General features: G+C 39.2%; 1 protein-coding gene across 1 annotated transcript in view; it reads left to right on the top strand.

Moving 5' to 3' along the window:
- Positions 1-26,210, top strand: part of LOC110455204 (fumarylacetoacetase-like) — a 33,839-nt gene extending 7,629 nt beyond the window's left edge. The window contains exons 4-12 of the mRNA XM_021505186.1: positions 1,119-1,168; positions 5,162-5,252; positions 5,566-5,663; positions 7,001-7,153; positions 11,757-11,963; positions 17,118-17,164; positions 21,896-21,997; positions 22,130-22,247; positions 23,936-26,210. Of these exons, the coding sequence (XP_021360861.1) occupies positions 1,119-1,168; positions 5,162-5,252; positions 5,566-5,663; positions 7,001-7,153; positions 11,757-11,963; positions 17,118-17,164; positions 21,896-21,997; positions 22,130-22,247; positions 23,936-24,012 (943 nt within the window). The 3' untranslated portion in view covers positions 24,013-26,210. The remainder of the gene's footprint in view (positions 1-1,118; positions 1,169-5,161; positions 5,253-5,565; positions 5,664-7,000; positions 7,154-11,756; positions 11,964-17,117; positions 17,165-21,895; positions 21,998-22,129; positions 22,248-23,935) is intronic.
- Positions 26,211-26,705: the final 495 nt, after the last annotated feature.

A 26,705-nucleotide genomic window follows, 5' to 3' on the forward strand; every position in this document is an offset into this window, starting at 1 on the left:
AATAACCAAAATGCCCAGGGTAATGATATTTGGCAAGAAGCATGCTGAGATAAAGGGCTACAAAGTTAGTTCAAATAAATGATCTTCACCCATATTCAAGGTCACAAGCGTAAAGTAGGTTAAAAACTTTAATCAACTTCTTCTGAATAACCAAAATGCCCAGGGTGATGATATTTGGCCAGTAGCATGCTGGGGTAAAGGGCTTTCAAGTTTGTTCAAATGAATGACCTTCACTTATATTCAAGGTCACAGGGGTCAAATATGTGAAAAACATTAAACAACTTCTTCTGAATAACCAAAATGCACAGGGTGATGATATTTGGCCTGTAGCATACTGAGATCAAGGGCTACCAAGTTTGTTCAAATAAATGACCTTCACCCATATTCAAGGTCACAGGGGTCAAATATGTTAAAAACTTTAAACAACTTCTTCTGAATAACCAAAATGCCCAGGGTGATGATATTTAGTCAGTAGCATACTAGGATCAAGGGCTACCAAGTTTGTTTAAATGTATGACCTTGAATCATATTCAAGGTCACAAGGAGCAAATATGTTCAAAATATTTAAACAACTTGTTCTGAATAACCAAAAGGCTCAGGATGTTGATATTTTGTCAGTAGCATGCTGGGATCAAGGACTACTATGTTTGTTAAAGTGAATGACTTTGACTTATATTCAAGGTCACAGGGGTCAAATTTGTTTAAAATCTTTAAACGACCTCTTCTGAATAACCATGGGTCCCAGGATGTTGATACTTTGCAAGTTGCATCCTGAGATGAAAGGCTATAAAAATTGTTCAACATAATGACTTTGTTCGACTTTCAATCACAGGGGTGAAATGTTTAAAAAAAAAATTACAGGGTCTTTTGAATGAATTTTAATCGGAAATACTGATATTTTGCCTGTAGCTTTATTTTAGATCACTTTTAAGGCTACAAGTGTGAGATTTATACCAGGTGAGCGATGCACGCCCATTGGGTCTCTTGTTATAAATCATTACAGTGTAATAGCTAGCGGGGCCGGTAGGGGAAATGTATTGCTTTAGCAATACTCAGTATGCTTGTTACTATCAATTTCTGACATGTATATCTATTCTCTAGCGTACTATTAATTTCAGAGCGTTTGTACCCCAGCACTCGGCTCAGATGCATCTCCCAGCTAAAATAGGTAATGTATTCATGAAAACCAGGGATCTTTTCTGCACTTGATTTTTTTTTTAAACAAACTGACATCATATTTGAGACCTGAAGTGGTTAAATCAAAGAAACATTGTGAATTATTCTATTAATTTAAATTTTTAGATAATTAGGGCTGTCACAGGTACAAATTTCCATTCCGGGTACCCAAAAGAAACCAGACCTGTACCCGGGTACTCAAAATATCTTATCCATGCACAACACTGTGCTGTTCCGAGGGGTCTGTAACTCTCTATATATGTCGCCACGAAATGCTATCATGAAATCAAACACTAAACATTACAATGTTTTATAAAGTAGTCTAATTTATTCACACAAACAACTCTGGTCTTGCTGTAGTCATTTCTTCACCTGTCCAACATGAACGAGAGTTCCCTGTCAGTTAAAACGAAATAAATGTCTGCTGGGACCTTTAAAATTTACATTATTTTCCTTCGCTGACACTCTCGCTGACAGAGAGTTACCTATTTGGATGGGTGACCGCGGGGTACACATTGTCAGGCAGGGTTCCACCATAACCAAAACAGCTGGCAGGTACTCGGTTAATTGTGACAGCCCTATAGATAATTGAAAACCATGACTTTTACATCAGGTTTCCAGTCAGTAGGTTTATCTGGTATCAAATGCTTTCTGTATAGTAAAAAGTTGAGTTTCTTTTTATTGATTATTAATAACGACTTAATAAATTTATGACACATTTGACAGGTTAAGAAAGCATTTCAATGTGTAACTATCAAATAATTCTCTGAATCATTTATAAATAATTTGTAAGGGAGATATAACTATTATAAATAACTGGTGTAGTGTATAGGGTCATTAGGTAATTATTAGGGAATAGATTGAACTGCGAACAATTGCTAGGAGTACAATGTGTAATTAGTATTTATTGTAATTGTATTTGTTTGAACTATGATTTCATTGCAACTATGCTTGTACTGTGACTTTATCTGTAATATGACTTTATCTGCACTGTGACTTTATCTGTACCGTGACTATGTCTGTACTGTGACTTTATCTCTACTGTGACTATATCTGTACTGTGACTATGTCTGTACTGTGACTTTATCTGTACTGTGACTATATCTGTACTGTGACAATATCTGTACTGTGACTATATCTGTACTGTGACAATGTCTGTACTGTGACTATGTCTGTACTGTGACTATATCTGTACTGTGACAATATCTGTACTGTGATAATATCAGAACTGTGATTATATCTGTACTGTGACTATGTCTGTACTGTGACTATGTCTGTACTGTGACTTTATCTGTACTGTGACTTTATCTGTACTGTGACAATACCTGTACTGTGACTATATCTGTACTGTGACAATACCTGTACTGTGACTATATCTGTACTGTGACAATATCTGTACTGTGACTATATCTGTACTGTGACTATGTCTGTACTGTGACTATATCTGTACTGTGACTATATCTGTACTGTGACTATATCTGTACTGTGACTATATCTGTACTGTGACTATATCTGTACTGTGACTATATCTGTACTGTGACTATATCTGTACTGTGACTATATCTGTACTGTGACTATATCTGTACTGTGACTATATCTGTACTGTGACTATATCTGTACTGTGACTATATCTGTACTGTGACTATATCTGTACTGTGACTATATCTGTACTGTGACTATATCTGTACTGTGACTATGTCTGTACTGTGACTATATCTGTACTGTGACTATATCTGTACTGTGACTATATCTGTACTGTGACTATATCTGTACTGTGACTATATCTGTACTGTGACTATATCTGTACTGTGACTATATCTGTACTGTGACTATATCTGTACTGTGACTATATCTGTACTGTGACTATATCTGTACTGTGACTATATCTGTACTGTGACTATATCTGTACTGTGACTATATCTGTACTGTGACTATATCTGTACTGTGACTATATCTGTACTGTGACTATGTCTGTACTGTGACTATGTCTGTACTGTGACAATATCTGTACTGTGACTATATCTGTATTGTGACTACATCTGTACTGTGACAATGTCTGTACTGTGACAATACCTGTACTGTGACTACATCTGTACTGTGACTATATCTATAATGTGACTATATATGTACTGTGACTATATCTGTACTGTGACTATATCTGTACTGTGACTATATCTGTACTGTGACTATATCTGTACTGTGACTATATCTGTACTGTGACTATATCTGTACTGTGACTATATCTGTACTGTGACTATATCTGTACTGTGACTATATCTGTACTGTGACTATATCTGTACTGTGACTATATCTGTACTGTGACTATATCTGTACTGTGACTATATCTGTACTGTGACTATATCTGTACTGTGACTATATCTGTACTGTGACTATATCTGTACTGTGACTATATCTGTACTGTGACTATATCTGTACTGTGACTATATCTGTACTGTGACTATATCTGTACTGTGACTATATCTGTACTGTGACTATATCTGTACTGTGACTATGTCTGTACTGTGACTATATCTGTACTGTGACTATATCTGTACTGTGACTATATCTGTACTGTGACTATATCTGTACTGTGACTATATCTGTACTGTGACTATATCTGTACTGTGACTATATCTGTACTGTGACTATATCTGTACTGTGACTATATCTGTACTGTGACTATGTCTGTACTGTGACTATATCTGTACTGTGACTATATCTGTACTGTGACTATATCTGTACTGTGACTATATCTGTACTGTGACTATATCTGTACTGTGACTATGTCTGTACTGTGACTATATCTGTACTGTGACTATATCTGTACTGTGACTATATCTGTACTGTGACTATATCTGTACTGTGACTATGTCTGTACTGTGACTATATCTGTACTGTGACTATATCTGTACTGTGACTATATCTGTACTGTGACTATATCTGTACTGTGACTATGTCTGTACTGTGACTATATCTGTACTGTGACTATATCTGTACTGTGACTATATCTGTACTGTGACTATATCTGTACTGTGACTATGTCTGTACTGTGACTATATCTGTACTGTGACTATATCTGTACTGTGACTATATCTGTACTGTGACTATATCTGTACTGTGACTATATCTGTACTGTGACTATATCTGTACTGTGACTATATCTGTACTGTGACTATATCTGTACTGTGACTATATCTGTACTGTGACTATATCTGTACTGTGACTATATCTGTACTGTGACTATATCTGTACTGTGACTATATCTGTACTGTGACTATATCTGTACTGTGACTATATCTGTACTGTGACTATGTCTGTACTGTGACTATGTCTGTACTGTGACAATATCTGTACTGTGACTATATCTGTATTGTAACTACATCTGTACTGTGACAATGTCTGTACTGTGACAATACCTGTACTGTGACTACATCTGTACTGTGACTATATCTATAATGTGACTATATATGTACTGTGACTATATCTGTACTGTGACTATATCTGTACTGTGACTATATCTGTACTGTGACTATATCTGTACTGTGACTATATCTGTACTGTGACTATATCTGTACTATGACTATATCTGTACTGTGACTATATCTGTACTGTGACAATGTCTGTACTATGACTATATCAGTACTGTGAATATATCTGAACTGTGACTATATCTGTACTGTGACAATGTCTGTACAGATATAGTCACAGTACAGATATAGTCATAGTACTGTGACTATGTCTGTACTATGACTATATCTGTACTGTGCCTATATCTGTACTGTGACAATGTCTGTACTGTGACAATATCTGTACTGTGACTATATCTGTAATGTGACTATATCTGTACTGTGACTACATCTGTACTGTGACTATATCTGTACTGTGACTATATCTGTACTGTGACAATTTTGAATTGGAAGAGTTATCTGTACTGTAACAATACCTGTACTGTGACTATATGTATACAATGTTCCTATCCCTACAGGTGATTACACTGACTTTTACTCCTCTAAAAACCATGCACACAACGTTGGCTGTATGTTCCGTGGGCCTGAAAATGCACTCATGCCAAACTGGTAGGTCTTAATTGATAATGTGAACATCAGATTAACTCATTCACCCCTGATATTTCATAATGAACTATTCCAACCTTTGAATTGGAAGAGTTCAAATGTGTCTTCATGGGTGAAGAGATTGTCATTATATCTTGCTCTATCAGTACTTTAGCCTGTACAGTATGATGTTCGTAAGTTGTCAACAACATTATATTTGAGAATTAACAGACTGATTATGTTTGTGAGGTTCCGCTAGCATTACCTAGCCTTATGATTTACTGCTATTCTGATTAACATGAAAGCATGCAATGAACTCTACTGTTGTTTTACTCAGGACACATCTACCAGTTGGTTATCATGGCCGAGCCTCCTCCGTGGTGGTATCAGGTACACCAATCAGACGGCCAAATGGACAGACACGCCCAGACGACAGTAAGTCAGATGGCAAGACCTTACAGGATTTTTAGCGCACCTGGTCCGAATGACCATGGTGATCTTATGCCATACCGCAGCGTCCGTCGTCCATCAACTTTTCCTTTAAAACGCTAGTAGTCCTGAACGGCCAAGTAGATTTTGACTAAATATGGTTTGGAGCATCCTTAGGCCAAGGGGACTCAATTTTGTATAAACTGTGGGTTTTAACCCCCTGGAGCAAAGGGGCGGGGCCAAATAGAAAAATAGCTTTAAAATCCTTCTCCTTCTGTAGGAATGACAGGATTTTGTCCATATTTGGTCTAAAGCATCTTTGGGTGAAGGGGAACTAATTTTGTATCAACCGTGGGTCTGACCCCTCCTGGGGGCAGATGAGCCGGGCCCAATAGTGGAAACATAGCAAACTCTTCAAATTCCTCCTTTTCCTGTAGGAATGACAGTATTTTGTCCAATTGCATATAAATATAACCCCTGACTAACCATGTTATACATGTATAGCAATTTTCAACTATTTCAACTTCAATTTTGCTAACATTTCCATGTAAACGATACAGGCCCTTTGGGCCTCTTGTTTATATTTCAAATTTGGGTTTAACTCACCTGGTCGCAAAGTTAAAGAGAAGTGCAGACATGTGCAGGTGAGCAGACTGTAATATTTAGTTAATGGCTGAAAAACAAACTTTCCCGAAAAAGATTGTCGCAATGTTAAGTTAGGAGTTATTAAGATGTGATCAACAGGTAATCTAATGTATGCAAAGAAGTGTTGTATCTCTCTGTTTGTTCCAGCCAAACCCATGTGTTCAGTAAATTATAGTGTTATGCTTGTTACAGCCAAACCCCTGTGTTCAGTAAATTATAGTGTTATGCTTGTTACAGCCAAACCCCTGTGTTCAGTAAATTATAGAGTTGTGCTTGTTACAGCCAAACCCCTGTGTTCAGTAAATTATAGAGTTGTGCTTGTTACAGCCAAACCCCCTGTGTTCAGTAAGTGTTGTGTTTGTTACAGCCAAACCCCCTGTGTTCAGTAAGTGTTGTGTTTGTTACAGCCGAACCCCCTGTGTTCAGTAAGTGTTGTGTTTGTTACAGTCAAACCCCTTGAGTTCAGTAAGTGTTGTTTGTTACAGTCAAACCCCCTGAGTTCAGTAAGTGTTGTGTTTGTTACAGTCAAACCCCCTGAGTTCAGTAAGTGTTGTGTTTGTNTGTTGTGTTTGTTACAGCCAAACCCCCTGTGTTCAGTAAGTGTTGTGTTTGTTACAGCCGAACCCCCTGTGTTCAGTAAGTGTTGTGTTTGTTACAGTCAAACCCCCTGAGTTCAGTAAGTGTTTTGTTTGTTACAGCCAAACCCCCTGTGTTCGGTCAGTGTAAGCTACTGGACTTTGAGCTGGAGATGGCTTTCCTCACTGGCCCAGCCAATGAGCTTGGTCAGCCCATCACTATGGACAAGGTAGATGACCACATCTTTGGCATGGTGCTGATGAACGACTGGAGTGGTACGTACAAGTCATTTTTATCTATGTCTGATTATACTGGAGTGGTACGTACAAGTCATTGTTATCTATGTCTGATTATACTGGAGTGGTTTGTACAAGTCATTGTTATCTATGTGGGATTATACTGGAGTGGTACGTACAAGTCATTGTTATCTATGTCTGATTATACTGGAGTGGTACGTACAAGTCATTGGTATCTATGTCTGATTATACTGGAGTGGTTTGTACAAGTCATTGTTATCTATGTCTGATTATACTGGAGTGGTACGTACAAGTCATTGTTATCTATGTCTGATTATACTGGAGTGGTACGTACAAGTCATTGTTATCTATGTCTGATTATACTGGAGTGGTACGTACAAGTCATTGTTATCTATGTCTGATTATACTGGAGTGGTACGTACAAGTCATTGTTATCTATGTCTGATTATACTGGAGTGGTACGTACAAGTCATTGTTATCTATGTCTGATTATACTGGAGTGGTACGTACAAGTCATTGTTATCTATGTCTGATTATACTGGAGTGGTACGTACAAGTCATTGTTATCTATGTCTGATTATACTGGAGTGGTACGTACAAGTCATTGTTATCTATGTCTGATTATACTGGAGTGGTACGTACAAGTCATTGTTATCTATGTCTGATTATACTGGAGTGGTACGTACAAGTCATTGTTATCTATGTCTGATTATACTGGAGTGGTACGTACAAGTCATTGTTATCTATGTCTGATTATACTGGAGTGGTACGTACAAGTCATTGTTATCTATGTCTGATTATACTGGAGTGGTACGTACAAGTCATTGTTATCTATGTCTGATTATACTGGAGTGGTACGTACAAGTCATTGTTATCTATGTCTGATTATACTGGAGTGGTACGTACAAGTCATTGTTATCTATGTCTGATTATACTGGAGTGGTACGTACAAGTCATTGTTATCTATGTCTGATTATACTGGAGTGGTACGTACAAGTCATTGTTATCTATGTCTGATTATACTGGAGTGGTACGTACAAGTCATTGTTATCTATGTCTGATTATACTGGAGTGGTACGTACAAGTCATTGTTATCTATGTCTGATTATACTGGAGTGGTACGTACAAGTCATTGTTATCTATGTCTGATTATACTGGAGTGGTACGTACAAGTCATTGTTATCTATGTCTGATTATACTGGAGTGGTACGTACAAGTCATTGTTATCTATGTCTGATTATACTGGAGTGGTACGTACAAGTCATTGTTATCTATGTCTGATTATACTGGAGTGGTACGTACAAGTCATTGTTATCTATGTCTGATTATACTGGAGTGGTACGTACAAGTCATTGTTATCTATGTCTGATTATACTGGAGTGGTACGTACAAGTCATTGTTATCTATGTCTGATTATACTGGAGTGGTACGTACAAGTCATTGTTATCTATGTCTGATTATACTGGAGTGGTACGTACAAGTCATTGTTATCTATGTCTGATTATACTGGAGTGGTACGTACAAGTCATTGTTATCTATGTCTGATTATACTGGAGTGGTACGTACAAGTCATTGTTATCTATGTCTGATTATACTGGAGTGGTACGTACAAGTCATTGTTATCTATGTCTGATTATACTGGAGTGGTACGTACAAGTCATTGTTATCTATGTCTGATTATACTGGAGTGGTACGTACAAGTCATTGTTATCTATGTCTGATTATACTGGAGTGGTACGTACAAGTCATTGTTATCTATGTCTGATTATACTGGAGTGGTACGTACAAGTCATTGTTATCTATGTCTGATTATACTGGAGTGGTACGTACAAGTCATTGTTATCTATGTCTGATTATACTGGAGTGGTACGTACAAGTCATTGTTATCTATGTCTGATTATACTGGAGTGGTACGTACAAGTCATTGTTATCTATGTCTGATTATACTGGAGTGGTACGTACAAGTCATTGTTATCTATGTCTGATTATACTGGAGTGGTACGTACAAGTCATTGTTATCTATGTCTGATTATACTGGAGTGGTACGTACAAGTCATTGTTATCTATGTCTGATTATACTGGAGTGGTACGTACAAGTCATTGTTATCTATGTCTGATTATACTGGAGTGGTACGTACAAGTCATTGTTATCTATGTCTGATTATACTGGAGTGGTACGTACAAGTCATTGTTATCTATGTCTGATTATACTGGAGTGGTACGTACAAGTCATTGTTATCTATGTCTGATTATACTGGAGTGGTACGTACAAGTCATTGTTATCTATGTCTGATTATACTGGAGTGGTACGTACAAGTCATTGTTATCTATGTCTGATTATACTGGAGTGGTACGTACAAGTCATTGTTATCTATGTCTGATTATACTGGAGTGGTACGTACAAGTCATTGTTATCTATGTCTGATTATACTGGAGTGGTACGTACAAGTCATTGTTATCTATGTCTGATTATACTGGAGTGGTACGTACAAGTCATTGTTATCTATGTCTGATTATACTGGAGTGGTACGTACAAGTCATTGTTATCTATGTCTGATTATACTGGAGTGGTACGTACAAGTCATTGTTATCTATGTCTGATTATACTGGAGTGGTACGTACAAGTCATTGTTATCTATGTCTGATTATACTGGAGTGGTACGTACAAGTCATTGTTATCTATGTCTGATTATACTGGAGTGGTACGTACAAGTCATTGTTATCTATGTCTGATTATACTGGAGTGGTACGTACAAGTCATTGTTATCTATGTCTGATTATACTGGAGTGGTACGTACAAGTCATTGTTATCTATGTCTGATTATACTGGAGTGGTACGTACAAGTCATTGTTATCTATGTCTGATTATACTGGAGTGGTACGTACAAGTCATTGTTATCTATGTCTGATTATACTGGAGTGGTACGTACAAGTCATTGTTATCTATGTCTGATTATACTGGAGTGGTACGTACAAGTCATTGTTATCTATGTCTGATTATACTGGAGTGGTACGTACAAGTCATTGTTATCTATGTCTGATTATACTGGAGTGGTACGTACAAGTCATTGTTATCTATGTCTGATTATACTGGAGTGGTACGTACAAGTCATTGTTATCTATGTCTGATTATACTGGAGTGGTACGTACAAGTCATTGTTATCTATGTCTGATTATACTGGAGTGGTACATACAAGTCATTGTTATCTATGTCTGATTATACTGGAGTGGTACGTACAAGTCATTGTTATCTATGTCTGGTTATACTGGAGTGGTATGTACATATAAATTATTGTTATCGTGATATGTCTGATTTATTGAGATGCTCAAGTGACCTGTTCTGATTTCTTTTAGTCTGTTGCCATGTGCTACTGACGTGCATAAACTTTTTACATTTTTGACTTCTTCTCAAGAACCAGTAGATGGAATTCTTTCAAACTTTGTTTGAATCATCTATGGTAGATGAGGCTACAAAATTGTAAAATTGGGATTCCTGTCCCAACCCCAAGGGCCAGGACGGGACCCCTAAATTAGCCAATATTTCAAAGATCTTCTTCTCCAGACCCAGAGGGGTATTACAGTTATTTCTCTGCAAAGATGGAAAGATCATCAGGGGCTTTATTTAAATTGTAAATTTCAGTACCCCCGGGCCATCCGTTCTCCCTTGGGTAGGGTGTAAAGTTTACTATAGTTTATATAGGGACATAACATTTTTGGGTATATTTTGTACATTTTCATGAGGAAATTATTCAAACTCGGTCAGAATCATCTTTGGTGGAAGCGGGTATTACATTGTGAAATTGGGATTCTTGCCCATCCCCAAGGGTAGGGTAGGGCTCCAAAGGGAAATTAACCAATATTTCAAAAGTCTTCTTCTTCAGACTCAGAGCTACTACAATCAAATTCTGTGCATGGATGAAAATTCCATCAGGAGCTCTATCTATTTTTCAATTTCATTACCCCTGGGACATCCATTATTGCTTGGGGAGGGGGTAAAGTTGACTTAAGTTTATATAGGGAAATAACTCTTTTTGGATATATTTTGTCCATTTTCAGCAGAAAATCATTCAAACTTGGTTGGAAAGATTATGATGCCAGATGGTAATTAGATGGTATGAGAAAATAAGATCCTGCCCCATTCCCAGGTGCTGGAGGGGTGGAAAATGGTTAATGGGGAAAATGGTAACAAGTTAAAAAAAATCTTCTTCATCAGACTCGGATGTTTTGCAAGAAATACTCTTCATGGATAGAAAGGTCCTTAGGTGCATTATCTAAATTGTAAATTTCATTATCTCCCAGGTCATCTGCTCTCCCCTGGGGGAAGGGTAAAGTTTACTATAGTTTATTTAGGGAAATAACATTTCTGACTATATCTTGTCCATTTTTAGCAAGAAATAATTCAAACTTAGTTGGAATAGTTTAAATGAAAATGAAATCAAATAGTTTTAGAAAGTAAGATCCTGACCTATCCCAGGGGTTGGCCAAAGAGGAAAAATTGGCTAAATAACAATAGATATTATATTTCTCAATAGCAAAATAATTTATTAGAATATTTTTTTTCAAGTTCTTTTTGTGTATGTTGTTGAGACGCTGGAGAAAGTGGTCTATTTTCTGTGTACAGCACGAGACATACAGAAGTGGGAGTATGTGCCCCTCGGTCCATTCCTGGGTAAGAACTTTGGGACAACCATTTCCCCTTGGGTGGTACCTATGGACGCCCTCAAGCCCTTCGTCGTCCCCAATGCCTCTCAGAATCCAGTTCCTCTACCGTACCTCCAACACGAGGACCCCTACACCTTCGACATCAACCTCCAAGTGGCTCTAAAGTGTGAGTATCAACAGGGTTAACACGGGCTTCAATGATTGATTGAGTGGGACAGGCATAGAAACAATCTTAAAGTTAGAGTGTGGCCTTGAATTTGCCATTCAGTAATCCATATATTATTGCCCAAAGTCATGTCTTTCTTACACGTTAAAATTCGAAACAAAATTGTTTTCGGAATATAAAACAAGTGTTGTGAAGTGTCATTGTGTTCGCCCTGTTTTTGTCATGTTAAGTAACAGTGGGGAAGCAACTCCTGCTGCTTCTATTATAGTATTTCATAAGAAAAACCTGAGAGTTTCGAGATCATCCGCATGAGATGCTAATTATTATAAAGTGCTATAATAGGGGTTGTCTGACAAGCTCCAAAGATGTGTGTCTCTTTTACAATAGACCAGCAACACAATATTTTAATAAAAGCATTTTAAGGTGACCAATAGCGAGGCCAACTGTACCATAGGTGTTGACAGAGAAATCATACCCTAGGGAGTGACAGAGAAATCATACCCTAGGGGGTGACAGCTGGGGAATCATACACTAGGGGGTGACAAAGAATCATTCACTAGGGGTGACAGAGAAATCATACACTAGGGAGTGACAGAGAAGTCATACAGTAGGAGGTGACAGCTGGGGAATCATACACTATGGGTTGACAGCTGGGGAATCATACACTAGGAGGTGACGGGGGAATCATACACTAGGGGTGACAGGGAAATCATACACGAGGGGGTGACAGAGAAATCATACACTAGGGAGTGACAGGGGAATCATACACTAGGGGGTGACAGCTGGGGAATCATACACTAGGGGGTGACAAAGAAATCATACACTGGGGGTGACAGAGAAATCATTCACTAGGGGGTGACAGAGAAATCATACACTAGGGAGTGACAGGGGAATCATACACTAGGGGGTGACAAAGAAATCATACACTGGGGGTGAGAGAGAAATCATTCACTAGGGGGTGACAGCTGGGGAATCATACACTATGGGGAGACAGGGAAATCATACACTAGGGGGTGACAGAAATCCTACACTAGGGGGGGACAGCTGGGGAATAATACACTAGGGGGTGACAGGGAAATCATATTATAGGGGTTGACAGAGAAATCATACACTAGGGGGGGACAGCTGGGGAATCATACACTAGGGGGTGACAGCTGGGGAATCATACACTATGGGGTGACAGAAATCCTACACTAGGGGTTACGGAGCAATCATACCCTAGGGAGTGACAGGGGAATCATACACTAGAGGGTGACAGCTGGGGAATCATACACTAGGGAGTGACAGTGGAATCATACACTGGGGGTGACAGAGAAATCATACATTAGGGGTGACAGAGAAATCATACACTAGGGGGTGACAGTGGAATCATACACTAGGGATGACAGAGAAATCATACACTAGGGGGGGACAGAGGAATCATACACTAGGGATGACAGAGAAATCATACACTAGGGGGGGACAGAGAAATCATACGCTAGGGGGTGACAGCTGGGGAATCATATACTAGGGAGTTACAGGGGAATCATACACTAGGGGGTTACAGAGAAATCATACACTAGGGAGTGACAGGGGAATCATACACTAGGGGGTGAGAGAGAAATCATACACAAGGGGTGACACCGTGGGAAGCATACACTAGGGGTGACAGAGAAATCATACACTAGGGGGTGACAGAGAAATCATACGCTAGGGGGTGACAGCTGGGGAATCATACACTAGGGAGTTACAGGGGAATCATACACTAGGGGGTTACAGAGAAATCATACACTAGGGAGTGACAGGGGAATCATACACTGGGGGGTGACAGCATGGGAATCATACACTAGGGGGTGACAGAGAAATCATACGCTAGGGGGTGACAGCTGGGGAATCATACACTAGGGAGTTACAGGGGAATCATACACTAGGGGGTTACAGAGAAATCATGCACTAGGGAGTGACAGGGGAATCATACACTAGGGGGTGAGAGAGAAATCATACACTAGGGGGTGACAGGGAAATCATACACTAGGGGGTGACAGCTGGGGAATCATACACTAGGGGGTGAGAGAGAAATCATACACTAGGGGGTGACAGAAATCATACACAAGGGGGTGACAGCTGGGGAATCATACACTAGGGGGTGACAGAGAAATCATACACTAGGGGGTGACACCGTGGGAAGCATACACTAGGGGGTGAAAGAGAAATCATACACTAGGGGGTGACAGCTGGGGAATCATACACTAGGGAGTTACAGGGGAATCATACACTAGGGGGTGACAGAGAAATCATACACTAAGGAGGGACAGGGGAATCATACACTAGGGAGTTACAGGGGAATCATACACTAGGGGGAGACAGAGAAATCATACACTAGGGGGGGACAGAGAAATCATACACTAGGGAGTGACAGGGGAATCATACACTAGGGGGTGACAAGGGAAACATACACTAGGGAGTGACAGCTGGGGAATCACACAATGGGGTGACAGGTAAATCATACACTAGGGGGTGACAGAGAAATCATACACTCGGGGATGACAGAGAAATCATACACTAGGGGCTGACAGAGAAATCATATCCTAGGGAGTGACAGAGAAACCTTACACTAGGGGTGACGGAGACACCATACACTGTGGGGGACAGAGAAATCATACACTGGGGGCGACAGAGAAATCATACACTGTGGGGGACAGAGAAACCATACACTAGGGGAGACAGAGAAATCATACACTGTGGGGGACAGAGAAACCATACACTAGGGGGTGACAGATAAATTGTACACTAGGGGGTGACAGAGAAATCGTACACAAGGGGGTGACTGAGAAATCATACACTAGGGGTGACAGAGAAACCATACACTAGGGGGTGACAGGGAAATCATACACTAGGGGTGACAGAGAAACCATACACTAGGGGATGACAGAAACCATATTCTAGGGGGGACAGAGAAATCATATCCTAGGGGGTGACAGAGAAATCATACACTGGGGGTGCCATAGAAATCATACACTAGGGGTGATGGAGAAACCATACACTGGGGGTGACAAAGAAACCATATCCTAGGGGGTAGCAGAGAAATCATACACTAGGGGGTGACAGGGAAATCATATTATAGGAGTTGACAGAGAAATCATACACTAGGGGGTGACAGGGAAATCATACACTAGGGGTGACAGAGAAACCATACACTAGGGGTGACAGAGAAACCATATTCTAGGGGGTGACAGAGAAATCATACACTGGGGGTGACATAGAAATCATACACTAGGGGTGATGGAGAAACCATACACTGGGGGTGACAAAGAAATCATATCCTAGGGGGTAGCAGAGAAATCATACACTAGGGGGTGACAGGGAAATCATATTATAGGGGTTGACAGAGAAATCATACACTAGGGGGTGACAGGGAAATCATACACTGGGGAGACAGAGAACCCATACACTAGGGGGTGACAGGGAAATCATATTATAGGGGTTGACAGATTAGGGGGTGACAAAGAAATCATACACTAGGGAGTGACAGGGAAATCATACACTGGGGTGACAGAAACTGTACACTAGGGGGTGACAGAGAAATCATACACTCGGGGATGACAGAGAAATCATACACTAGGGGGTGGCAGGGAAATCATACACTGTGGTGACAGAGCAACCATACACTAGGGGGTGACAGGGAAATCATACACTAGGGGGTGACAGCTGGGGAATCATACACTATGGGGTGACAGAAATCCTACACTAGGGGGTGACAGCTGGGGAATCATACACTAGGGGGTGACAAGGGAAACATACACTAGGGAGTGACAGCTGGGGAATCACACAATGGGGGTGACAGGTAAATCATACACTAGGGGGTGACAGAGAAATCATACACTAGGGATGACATAGAAACCATACCACTAGGGAGTGACAGGGGAATCATACACTAGGGGGCGACAAGGGAAACATACACTAGGGAGTGACAGCTGGGGAATCACACAATGGGGTGACAGGTAAATCATACACTAGGGGGTGACAGAGAAATCATACACTAGGGGGGGACAGGGAAATCATACACTGGGGAGACAGAGAACCCATACACTAGGGGGTGACAGGTTAATCATTTACACTAGGGGTGACGGAGACACCATACACTGTGGGGGACAGAGAAATCATACACTAGGGGGTGACAGGGAAATCATATTATAGGGGCTGACAGAGAAATCATACACTAGGGGGTGGCAGGGAAATCATACACTGTGGTGACAGAGCAACCATACACTAGGGGGTGACAGAAAAACCATACACTAGGGGTGACAGAGAAACCATACACTAGGGAGTGACAGGGAAACCATACACTAGGGGTGACAGAGAAACCATGTTCTAGGGGTGACAGAGAAATCCGTGGGAAGCATACACTAGGGGTGACAGAGAAATCATACACTAGGGGTGACAGAGAAACCATATTCTAGGGGGTGACAGAGAAATCATACACTAGGGGTGACAGAGAAACCATATTCTAGGGGTGACAGGGTGAAAGAGAAATCATACACTAGGGGGTGACAGAGAAATCATACACTAGGGATGACATAGAAACCATACACTAGGGATGACATAGAAACCATAATCTAGGGATGACATAGAAACCATACACTAGGGATAACATAGAAAACCTACACTAGGCATGACATAGAAACCATACACGAGGGATGACATAGAAACCATGCACTAGGGATGACATAGAAGCCATACACTAGGGATGACATTGAAACGATACACTAGGGATGACATTGAAACGATACACTAGGGATGACATCGAAACCCCATACACTAGGGGTGACAGAAAAACCATACACTAGGGAGTGACAGCTGGGGAATCACACAATGGGGGTGACAGGTAAATCATACACTAGGGGGTGACAGAGAAATCATACACTAGGGGTGACAGAGAAACCATACACTAGGGATAACATAGAAACCATACACTAGGGATAACATATAAAAAACCTACACTAGGGATGACATAGAAAACATGCACTAGGGATGACATAGAAACCATACACTAGGGATGACATAGAAACCATACACTGGGGTGACAGAGGAATCCTGTCCAGGGTAAGAGATACCTCTGTGATTGGAGGGAGACATTGGTGTCACGTTATAACAATATGTCATTCTCTGTTTTAGGTGACGGACAAGGCCAGTCTCACACACTGTGTAAAAGTAACTTCAAGGTAAATCTGTCTGTACATGTTCATAATTACTTATAACTATGTAGATATAGAGCAGCCTCTGACCGTAGACAATCAGAGGGATAAACAGTGTAGGTCTATGGGAATCATTTATATGTTGTCTGTTAAGTTATTTCCTATGAGGTGTATGATTCAATGATGAGTGGTTAGTGAAAAAATGTTCTGTTAGATTATTTTACCTCCTTCATTGTTAGAGATATTTAATTCGTGTTATCAACACGTAAAATTTTCTAAATTTTAAGACTCACTGTCTGATAAAGAGGAATGAGGGCCTTATATTGAGAGTATATCGACATTTGATAAGCTCACCTGGTGAGTGATTTGGATCTTATGTGCTTTGTATGTTGTCGTAGTAGTTTGTCATCCATAAACATTCATCCAAAACTACTGATTAGGTAGTTAAAAGGCTGACACTCCAAGGGGGCAACAGACAGGGTCAAAAGTGGTCAGATTGTCCGATATACTTCCAAAACTACTGATTAGGTAGTTAAAAGGCTGATCCTCAAAGGGGCCGACAGACAGGGTCAAAAGTGGTCAGATTGTCCGATATACTTCCAAAACTACTGATTAGGAAGTTAAAAGGCTGACCCTCTAAGGGGCTGAAGACAGGGTCAAAAGTGGTCAGATTTACTTTCAAAAAGGGATCACTTCCCAAAAATCTTGGGTCCTAACCCATGGGAATCAAATGTTACAAATGTTACGGCTGACCACTAGGTAACACTTCTGAACGCTCTCTGATACTGCTGGACAGCTTTCTACTTAAAAGGTTAACTTTGAAAATAGCCAGTTAAACAATTCAAGGTCCTTGAGCTTCTTATTTATCTTGTATTGGCCTTGTATTGATATGATAGTGGCCTTGTGTTGATTTGATATTGGCCTTGTGTTGATATGATAGTGGCCTTGTGTTGATATGCTAGTGGCCTTGTGTTGATATGATAGTGGCCTTGTGTTGATATGATATTGGCCTTGTGTTGATATGATAGTGGCCTTGTGTTGATATGATAGTGGCCTTGTGTTGATATGATATTGGCCTTGTGTTGATATGATATTGGCCTTGTGTTGATATGATAGTGGCCTTGTGTTGATATGATAGTGGCCTTGTGTTGATATGATATTGGCCTTGTGTTGATATGATATTGGCCTTGTGTTGATATGATAGTGGCCTTGTGTTGATATGATAGTGGCCTTGTGTTGATATGATAGTGGCCTTGTGTTGATATGATATTGGCCTTGTGTTGATATGATATTGGCCTTGTGTTGATATGATAGTGGCCTTGTGTTGATATGATAGTGGCCTTGTGTTGATATGATAGTGGCCTTGTGTTGATATGATATTGGCCTTGTGTTGATATGATATTGGCCTTGTGTTGATATGATAGTGGCCTTGTGTTGATATGATAGTGGCCTTGTGTTGATATGATATTGGCCTTGTGTTGATATGATATTGGCCTTGTGTTGATATGATAGTGGCCTTGTGTTGATATGATAGTGGCCTTGTGTTGATATGATAGTGGCCTTGTGTTGATATGATATTGGCCTTGTGTTGATATGATATTGGCCTTGTGTTGATATGATAGTGGCCTTGTGTTGATATGATAGTGGCCTTGTGTTGATATGATAGTGGCCTTGTGTTGATATGATATTGGCCTTGTGTTGATATGATATTGGCCTTGTGTTGATATGATAGTGGCCTTGTGTTGATATGATAGTGGCCTTGTGTTGATATGATATTGGCCTTGTGTTGATATGATATTGGCCTTGTGTTGATATGATAGTGGCCTTGTGTTGATATGATAGTGGCCTTGTGTTGATATGATAGTGGCCTTGTGTTGATATGATATTGGCCTTGTGTTGATATGATATTGGCCTTGTGTTGATATGATAGTGGCCTTGTGTTGATATGATAGTGGCCTTGTGTTGATATGATAGTGGCCTTGTGTTGATATGATATTGGCCTTGTGTTGATATGATAGTGGCCTTGTGTTGATATGATAGTGGCCTTGTGTTGATATGATATTGGCCTTGTGTTGATATGATAGTGGCCTTGTGTTGATATGATAGTGGCCTTGTGTTGATATGATAGTGGCCTTGTGTTGATATGATAGTGGCCTTGTGTTGATATGATATTGGCCTTGTGTTGATATGATAGTGGCCTTGTGTTGATATGATAGTGGCCTTGTGTTGATATGATAGTGGCCTTGTGTTGATATGATAGTGGCCTTGTGTTGATATGATATTGGCCTTGTGTTGATATGATATTGGCCTTGCGTTGATATGATAGTGGCCTTGCATTGATATGATATTGGCCTTGCATTGATATGATATTGGCCTTGTGCTGATATGATAGTGGCCTTGTGTTGATATGATATTGGCCTTGTGTTTATTTGATATTAGCTTTCTTAGCTCACCTGCCCAAAGAGCAAGTGAGCTTATGTCGTGTGCGTCGTCCGTCAGTCCGTCCGTCCTCGTCCGTAGTGGCCTTGTGTTGATATGATGTTGGCCTTGTGTTGATATGATAGTGGACTTGTGATGATATGATATTGGCCTTGTGTTGACATGATATTGGCCTTGTGTTGATATGATATTCGCCTTGTGTTGATATGATATTGGCCTTGTGTTGATATGATATTGGCCTTGTGTTGATTTGATATTGGCCTTGTTAGCTCACCTGCCCAAAGAGCAAGTGAGCTTATGTCGTGGTGCGTCGTCCGTCAGTCCGTCCGTCCTCGTCCGTCAACTTTTCCTTTAAACAACTTCTTCTGAAGAACGGATAGGCCTAGAGTCATGATATTTGGTTGAAAGCTTTGTTGGTAGGAGCCCTACAAAGTTTGAAAACGAAAACGACCTTGACCTTCTTTAAAGGTCACAGGGGTCAAATATGTCAAAAACTTCAAACGACTTCTTCTGAAGAACTAAAAGGTATAGAATCTTCATATTTGGCTGATGGCTTCCTGGGATGGAGCTTAACAAAGTTTGAGAATGAAAATGACTTTGACCTACTTTCAAGGTCACAGGGGTCAAATGTGTCAAACACTTCAAACAACTTCTTCTGAAGAACTGAAAGGTATAGAATCTTTATATTTGGCTGGTGGCTTCCTGGGATAGAGCCCAACAAAGTTTGCGAATGAAAATTAGTTTGACCTACTTTCAAGGTCACAGGGGTCAAATATGTCAAAAACTTCAAACGACTTCTTCTGAAGAACTAAAAGGTATTGAATCTTCATATTTGGCTGATTGGTTCCTGGGATGGAGCCCAACAAAGTTTGAGAATGAAAATTACCTTGACCTACTTTCAAGGTCACAGGAGTCAAATGTGTAAAAAGCTTCAAATGACTTCTTCTGAAGAACTGAAGGGTATAGAATCTTTATATTTGGCTGGTGGCTTCCTGGGATAGAGCCCAACAAAGTTTGAGGAAGAAAATTAGTTTGACCTACTTTCAAGGTCACAGGGGTCAAATATGTAAAAAAAAACTACAAACGCCTTCTTCTGAAGAACTAAAAGGTATAGAATTTCATATTTGGCTGATTGGTTCCTGGGATGGAGCCCAACAAAGTTTTAGAATGAAAATTACCTTGTTCTACTTTCAAGGTCACAGGGGTCAAATGTGTCAAAAGCTTCAAATTAATTCTTCTGAGAGGTATAGAATCTTTATATTTGATTGATGGCTTCCTTGGATAGAGCCCGACAAAGTTTGAGGAAGAAAATGACCTTGACCTTCTTTCAAGGTCACAGGGGTCAAATGTGTCAGACACTTCAAACGATTTCTTCTGAACAACTGAAAGGTATAGAATCTTTATATTTGGCTTGTAGCTTCCTAGGAAAGAGCCCAACAAAGTTTGAGAATGAAAATGACCTTTACCTACGTTTAAGGTCACATGAGACAGATATGTCAAACACTTCAAATGACTTCTTCTGAAGAACTGGAAGTTATAGAACCTTAATATTCGGCTGGTTATTTCCTGGGAAAGAGCCCAACAAAGTTTGCGAATGAAAGTGACCTTGACCTACTTTCAAGGTCACAGAGGTCAACAACATTTTAATGGATTTGTTCTTAAGAACTAAAAGGAATGGATTCATAAGATTTGGCTGGTAGCTTTTGGAATAGAGCTTACCAATTTGAGAAGGAAAATGACATTGACCTACTTACAAGGTCACAGGGAAAAATATGTCAAGCAACTTCTGAAGAATCAAAAAGCATAGAATCTTGTAATAATATTTTGCTGGTAGTTTCAACAGATGGAGCCAACAAAGTTTGTGAGGGAAATATTTTTAGTGCAATATAATATTTAATGAGAATATTTTGCTATGACTGCTTAAATATTCAGGTGAGCGATACAGGCCCTCTTGGGCCTCTTGTGTTGATTTGATAGTGGCCTTGTGTTGATTCGATATTGGCCTTGTGTTGACTCCGTATTGATAATAGCCCCCCACCCCTCCTACCCCACCTCAGATAAGGGGAGGTGCTAGTAATGGCTTTGTCTGTGCAATTGTACATGTGGTCACCCATCGGCAGTACAAAGCTTGCGTACTAAGTAACAGTATGGCAAAGCCAAGTTCTAACCTTAGGTTGTTATCATTCAAGGGTAAAGGGTAAAAAGGCACAGTTTACCACTATTGACTTCCTCATTGAGGGAGGTATATCATGAGCCCCTGCTTACTTTATTTTTGTTAATAACATATTGACCTTATTTAACCTTGTGTTCTTTTTTCAGTACATGTATTGGACAATGAAACAGCAGTTGGTCCACCACACAGTGACAGGCTGTAACACGAACCCTGGAGACCTCCTGGCTTCAGGAACCATTAGTGGAGAGGTGAGTGTATAACACACCTCCTGACTCAGTAGACAGATGAGTGAACCACTGGAGACATCGAAGAGAGGTGTGGATTTCTGAGATTGGTATTGTGATATTTCTTTACATCATTACTCGATGTCTCTTTTTCAGACACCAGACTCGTTTGGCAGTATGTTGGAGCTGTGTTGGAAGGGCACCAAGACAATAGACCTGGGTGCTGGACTCACTCGCAAATTTCTAAAGGATGGTGATGAGGTTATCATGTCAGGTAAAGGCCATCTTTTATAGCCATAAGATCTAAACAACAAGTCTCATGATTTGAGGGTGGTATCGTATTAAAAAGTAAACAAGTGTATAAAATTCTTTGCATATGACTTTGAAAAATAAAAATAAATCTCTCAGAGATTTGTTAGGGTTTATTGGCTGATAAACATGATTAATTGTTATTTTTTCTGTTTGATCTAAAATTCAACAAAACTTTCACAGAGGCCAAATCAATTAAAAGTGAATTCTACTTCGGTTTTACTAGCTCACCTGGGGCCAAGTGAGCTTATGGCATGGTGCGGCGTCTGGCGTTCGTCCGGCATCAACTTTTTACTTGAAACAACTTCTTCTCAGTAACCAAAAGGCTTAGGGTGATGATATTTGGCCAGAAGCATGCTTGGATGAAGAGCTATCAAGTTTATTTAAATAAATGACCTTCATCAATTTTCAAGGTCACAGGGGTCAAATATGAAAAAATCTTTAAACAACTTATTCTGAATAACCAAGAGGCCTAGGGTGATGCTAGTTGGCCAGTAACATGCTGGGATAAAGGGCTAGCAAATTTGTACAAATAAATGACCTTGACCCACTTTCAAGGTCACAGGGGTCAAATATGTTTAAAACCTTTACACAACTTTTTCTGAATAACCGAGAGGCCTAGGGTGATGATATTTGGGCAGTAATATGCTGGATGAAGGGCTACCAAGTTGTAATGACCTTGACTTATATTCAAGGTCACAGAGGGCAAATATGTTTTAAACATTTAAACAACTTCTTCTCAATAACCATTTGGCCTAGGGTGATGATATTTGGCTTGTAGCATGCTGGGATGAAGGGCTATAAAAATTGTTCAAATGAATGACCTTCATCTTTTTTCAAGGTCACAGGGTCAAATATGTTCTAAACCTTTAAACAACTTCTTCTGAATAACCAAGAGGCCTAGGATAATGCCAGTAACATGCTGGGATGAAGGACTACCAAGTTCAAATGAATTACCTTGACATATATATTTTAAGGTCACAGGGGTCAAATATGTTTAAAACGATTGAATGACTTCTTAATAAGCAAATGGCCAAGGGTGATGATATTTGGCCATTAACATGCTGGGATGAAGGACTACCAAGTGAATGACCTTCGCCCATATTCAAGGTCACAGGTGTCATATTTTTAAATCTTTTAATAGGTTCTTATGAATGAAACACTGATATTTTGCCTGTAGCTGTATTTTAGTCCACTTTTAAGATTACGATGTTAGATAATTAGTACCAGGTGAGCGATGCAGGCCCATTGAGCCTCTTGTTAAGCTCACCTTGGCCAAAGCACAGCGTCCATCATCTGTCCTGCCATCAGGCATCATCTTTTCACTTTAAACAACTTCTTCTGAGAGGCCTAGGGTTATGGTATTTGGCCAGTAGTCTTGGTTAAAGCGGTCAAATATGTCACTGTGATCTATATGTGTCCTATTTTGATGGTTCCTAACACTTTGACTAATCTTATACAGCTTGTACGACATCTACAATTAAACAACGCAAAGTCATTTAGCTGGCAAACTCTGGTATCCTTACCTACTACACTGTCATAGCTTCATTGTTTGGTTATATAAACACATTATCTTGTGTCTGGCCCAGCTGAAAGGCCATGCTGAAAGGCCATGCTGCAAACTACTTATGGTTTTTTTCCATTGTTTTATAGGATGGTGCGAGAATGATGGTGTCAGAGTTGGCTTTGGAACATGTACAGGAAAAATTCTACCTGCTCTAGAGATGTAACTGACACGTCTAGGAACACGAAATCGAAAGCAACCTCCCATCATCATCAAAGGATCGTGGGTACACGGAGAGATGAGTGAGCAGCATTAGTCTGATCGTTGGTGTTTGTACTTTGTAGCTAGGAAGGAGGACTGAATACCGGGAAATGTTCGCCTAGTCAAGCTTTCACACTACATTGGTAAAATCTATACTCACCCAGTGTTAGTTTTACCCTTTGATTGCTGTTTATTTTGTTGTTTACTAAGGATTGGTCTAATGATGTATTACAGAGGACGAAAAAGGCGGAAGTTAAACTGGCTCAAAATTTCCCAGTAAGCAGTATCTGTCCTGAAAGACAGATCTATGTCAGATTTATATCAGTTCTGATCAAAGTTTTACACATGTATTTGTGAAAAAAAGATAAATTTTGTAAAAAGATAAACCGCAATTATTGAAATAGTTGTCATATTACTCTGTTGTCAAACAGATTTGTTTATTATCATTTCATGAAAATAGTGTGACAGTTATTGTAGTATAACTAAAACTTGTAAAACAGTATGGCAATAACACAATGAGATATCACAAGTTTCTGTTATTTCCAACAGGTAGTGGTTCTGTCTTATCTAGATAACTATATGTGGGTCTTATCTAGATAACTATATGTAGTGGTTCTTATCTAGATAACTATATGTGGGTCTTATCTAGATAACTATATGTAGTGGTTCTTATCTAGATAACTATATGTGGGTCTTATCTAGATAACTATATGTAGTGGTTCTTATCTAGATAACTATATGTGGGTCTTATCTAGATAACTATATGTAGTGGTTCTTATCTAGATAACTATATGTGGGTCTTATCTAGATAACTATATGTAGTGGTTCTTATCTAGATAACTATATGTGGGTCTTATCTAGATAACTATATGTAGTGGTTCTTATCTAGATAACTATATGTGGGTCTTATCTAGATAACTATATGTAGTGGTTCTTATCTAGATAACTATATGTGGGTCTTATCTAGATAACTATATGTGGGTCTTATCTAGATAACTTTATGTAGTGGTTCTTATCTAGATAACTATATGTAGTGGTTCTTATCTAGATAACTATATGTAGTGGGTCTTATCTTGATAACTATATGTGGGTCTTATCTAGATAACTATATGTGAGTCTTATCTAGATAACTTTATGTAGTGGTTCTTATTAGATAACTATAAGTGGGTCTTATCTAGATAACTATATGTAGTGGGTCTTATCTAGATAACTATATGTAGTGGGTCTTATCTAGATAACTTTATGTAGTGGTTCTTATCTAGATAACTATATGTGGGTTTTATCTAGATAACTGATTTGTTTGATTGAGACTGATAGATAGTGATTATGAAGGCAACAGCACGCAGTCAGAGATATTTTTGTTAATCATTCCTCTACACCATTTATACTCTGGCTGATTTAAATTCATGAATTTGAATGGTAATTTTCAAAGTTAAATCACAGGTACTAGCCACGTCTGTCAATACACCTATATTCTATAATATATTATATATTAGGTGTTTTGACAGACGAGGCTAGTACCTGGGGATGAATGTGTAAAATGGGGTATTGCATCTGTCCTTTCTTATCATGCAGTGGATAATAAGTTCAACACGATTGCTGTGTGGAGAGGTTATATCAATCATTCCTGTATCAGTACTACTGATACCGCTCAGTAGTCATTACGATGTATAAACATGTGATTTGGATCATTTCGGTTTAGATGAGACTACAGGCTACACTTTGTAAAGTTATGTCTATTTTTATACCAAAGATCAAACAGCTGTTCTTGTGAGTAGGTAATGTACAAAAGAAACTTTGATTATAGATCTGACCCAGAGGTCCCACCACAAAGATTCACCACAAAGTGGATCACTAATCAGCGGGGCCAGTTGTTGGAGGACTAGGTCATTGCCCTGAGATTATAAACAGACCATGTGATCAATGTTTGAACAGTTTGTACATGAAAAATGAACTTTTACAACTGGGATTGTATCATCAGAGATGAGGTTTATATTATAGAATCATGTTCACAGTATGACTTATGTGTACAAGAATCTCTTTCCCCTACACTTTTCCTTGTAGGATCCGTCACCTGTGTGTGAACACTATATAATCTAAATGTAATTATTGTTCTAACTTCTATACTGCCATGCTGATCATGAATAAATCATTTGATCTTTTTCTCTTCTTTGAGTCCTTCATCAATAATACAGGGCATGTAATATGGACATTTTGGCATTTTTTGTCAAACTACCGATAAATCTGCTATGTGAAAATTTAATTTCACAATGCTGCTTTAATATTTTTCGTCATAGTGAACTTAAAGTATGTATTTGTGAGTACATTACTGATTCAGTAAATACAGGAACTTCAATACTTGAAAATGTCCATATTACAATATAAGAGGAGCATAGCTGATTAATACTGGTATGTGATTGTAATTATGATAACGCTACTCAGAAGGGTACATAAGCTTGGCACAATGTCTGCTGTTAAACATTGAAAATATTTATTATCGAAAACAACTGTCAAGGATTTTGACTTGTACGGGAGCATGATCTTTGACCAAGGGAGTTAACTCCATATTTAAATGTATGCACTTCCTCCTGATCACACCTATAGCTAAACAGCAGGAGACATTGTAAATGGTAAAAGTGAGTCCTATAATCTAGTGTT

This window comes from Mizuhopecten yessoensis, unplaced genomic scaffold (assembly GCF_002113885.1).
Source record: "Mizuhopecten yessoensis strain PY_sf001 unplaced genomic scaffold, ASM211388v2 scaffold8165, whole genome shotgun sequence".
Taxonomy (NCBI): domain Eukaryota; kingdom Metazoa; phylum Mollusca; class Bivalvia; order Pectinida; family Pectinidae; genus Mizuhopecten; species Mizuhopecten yessoensis.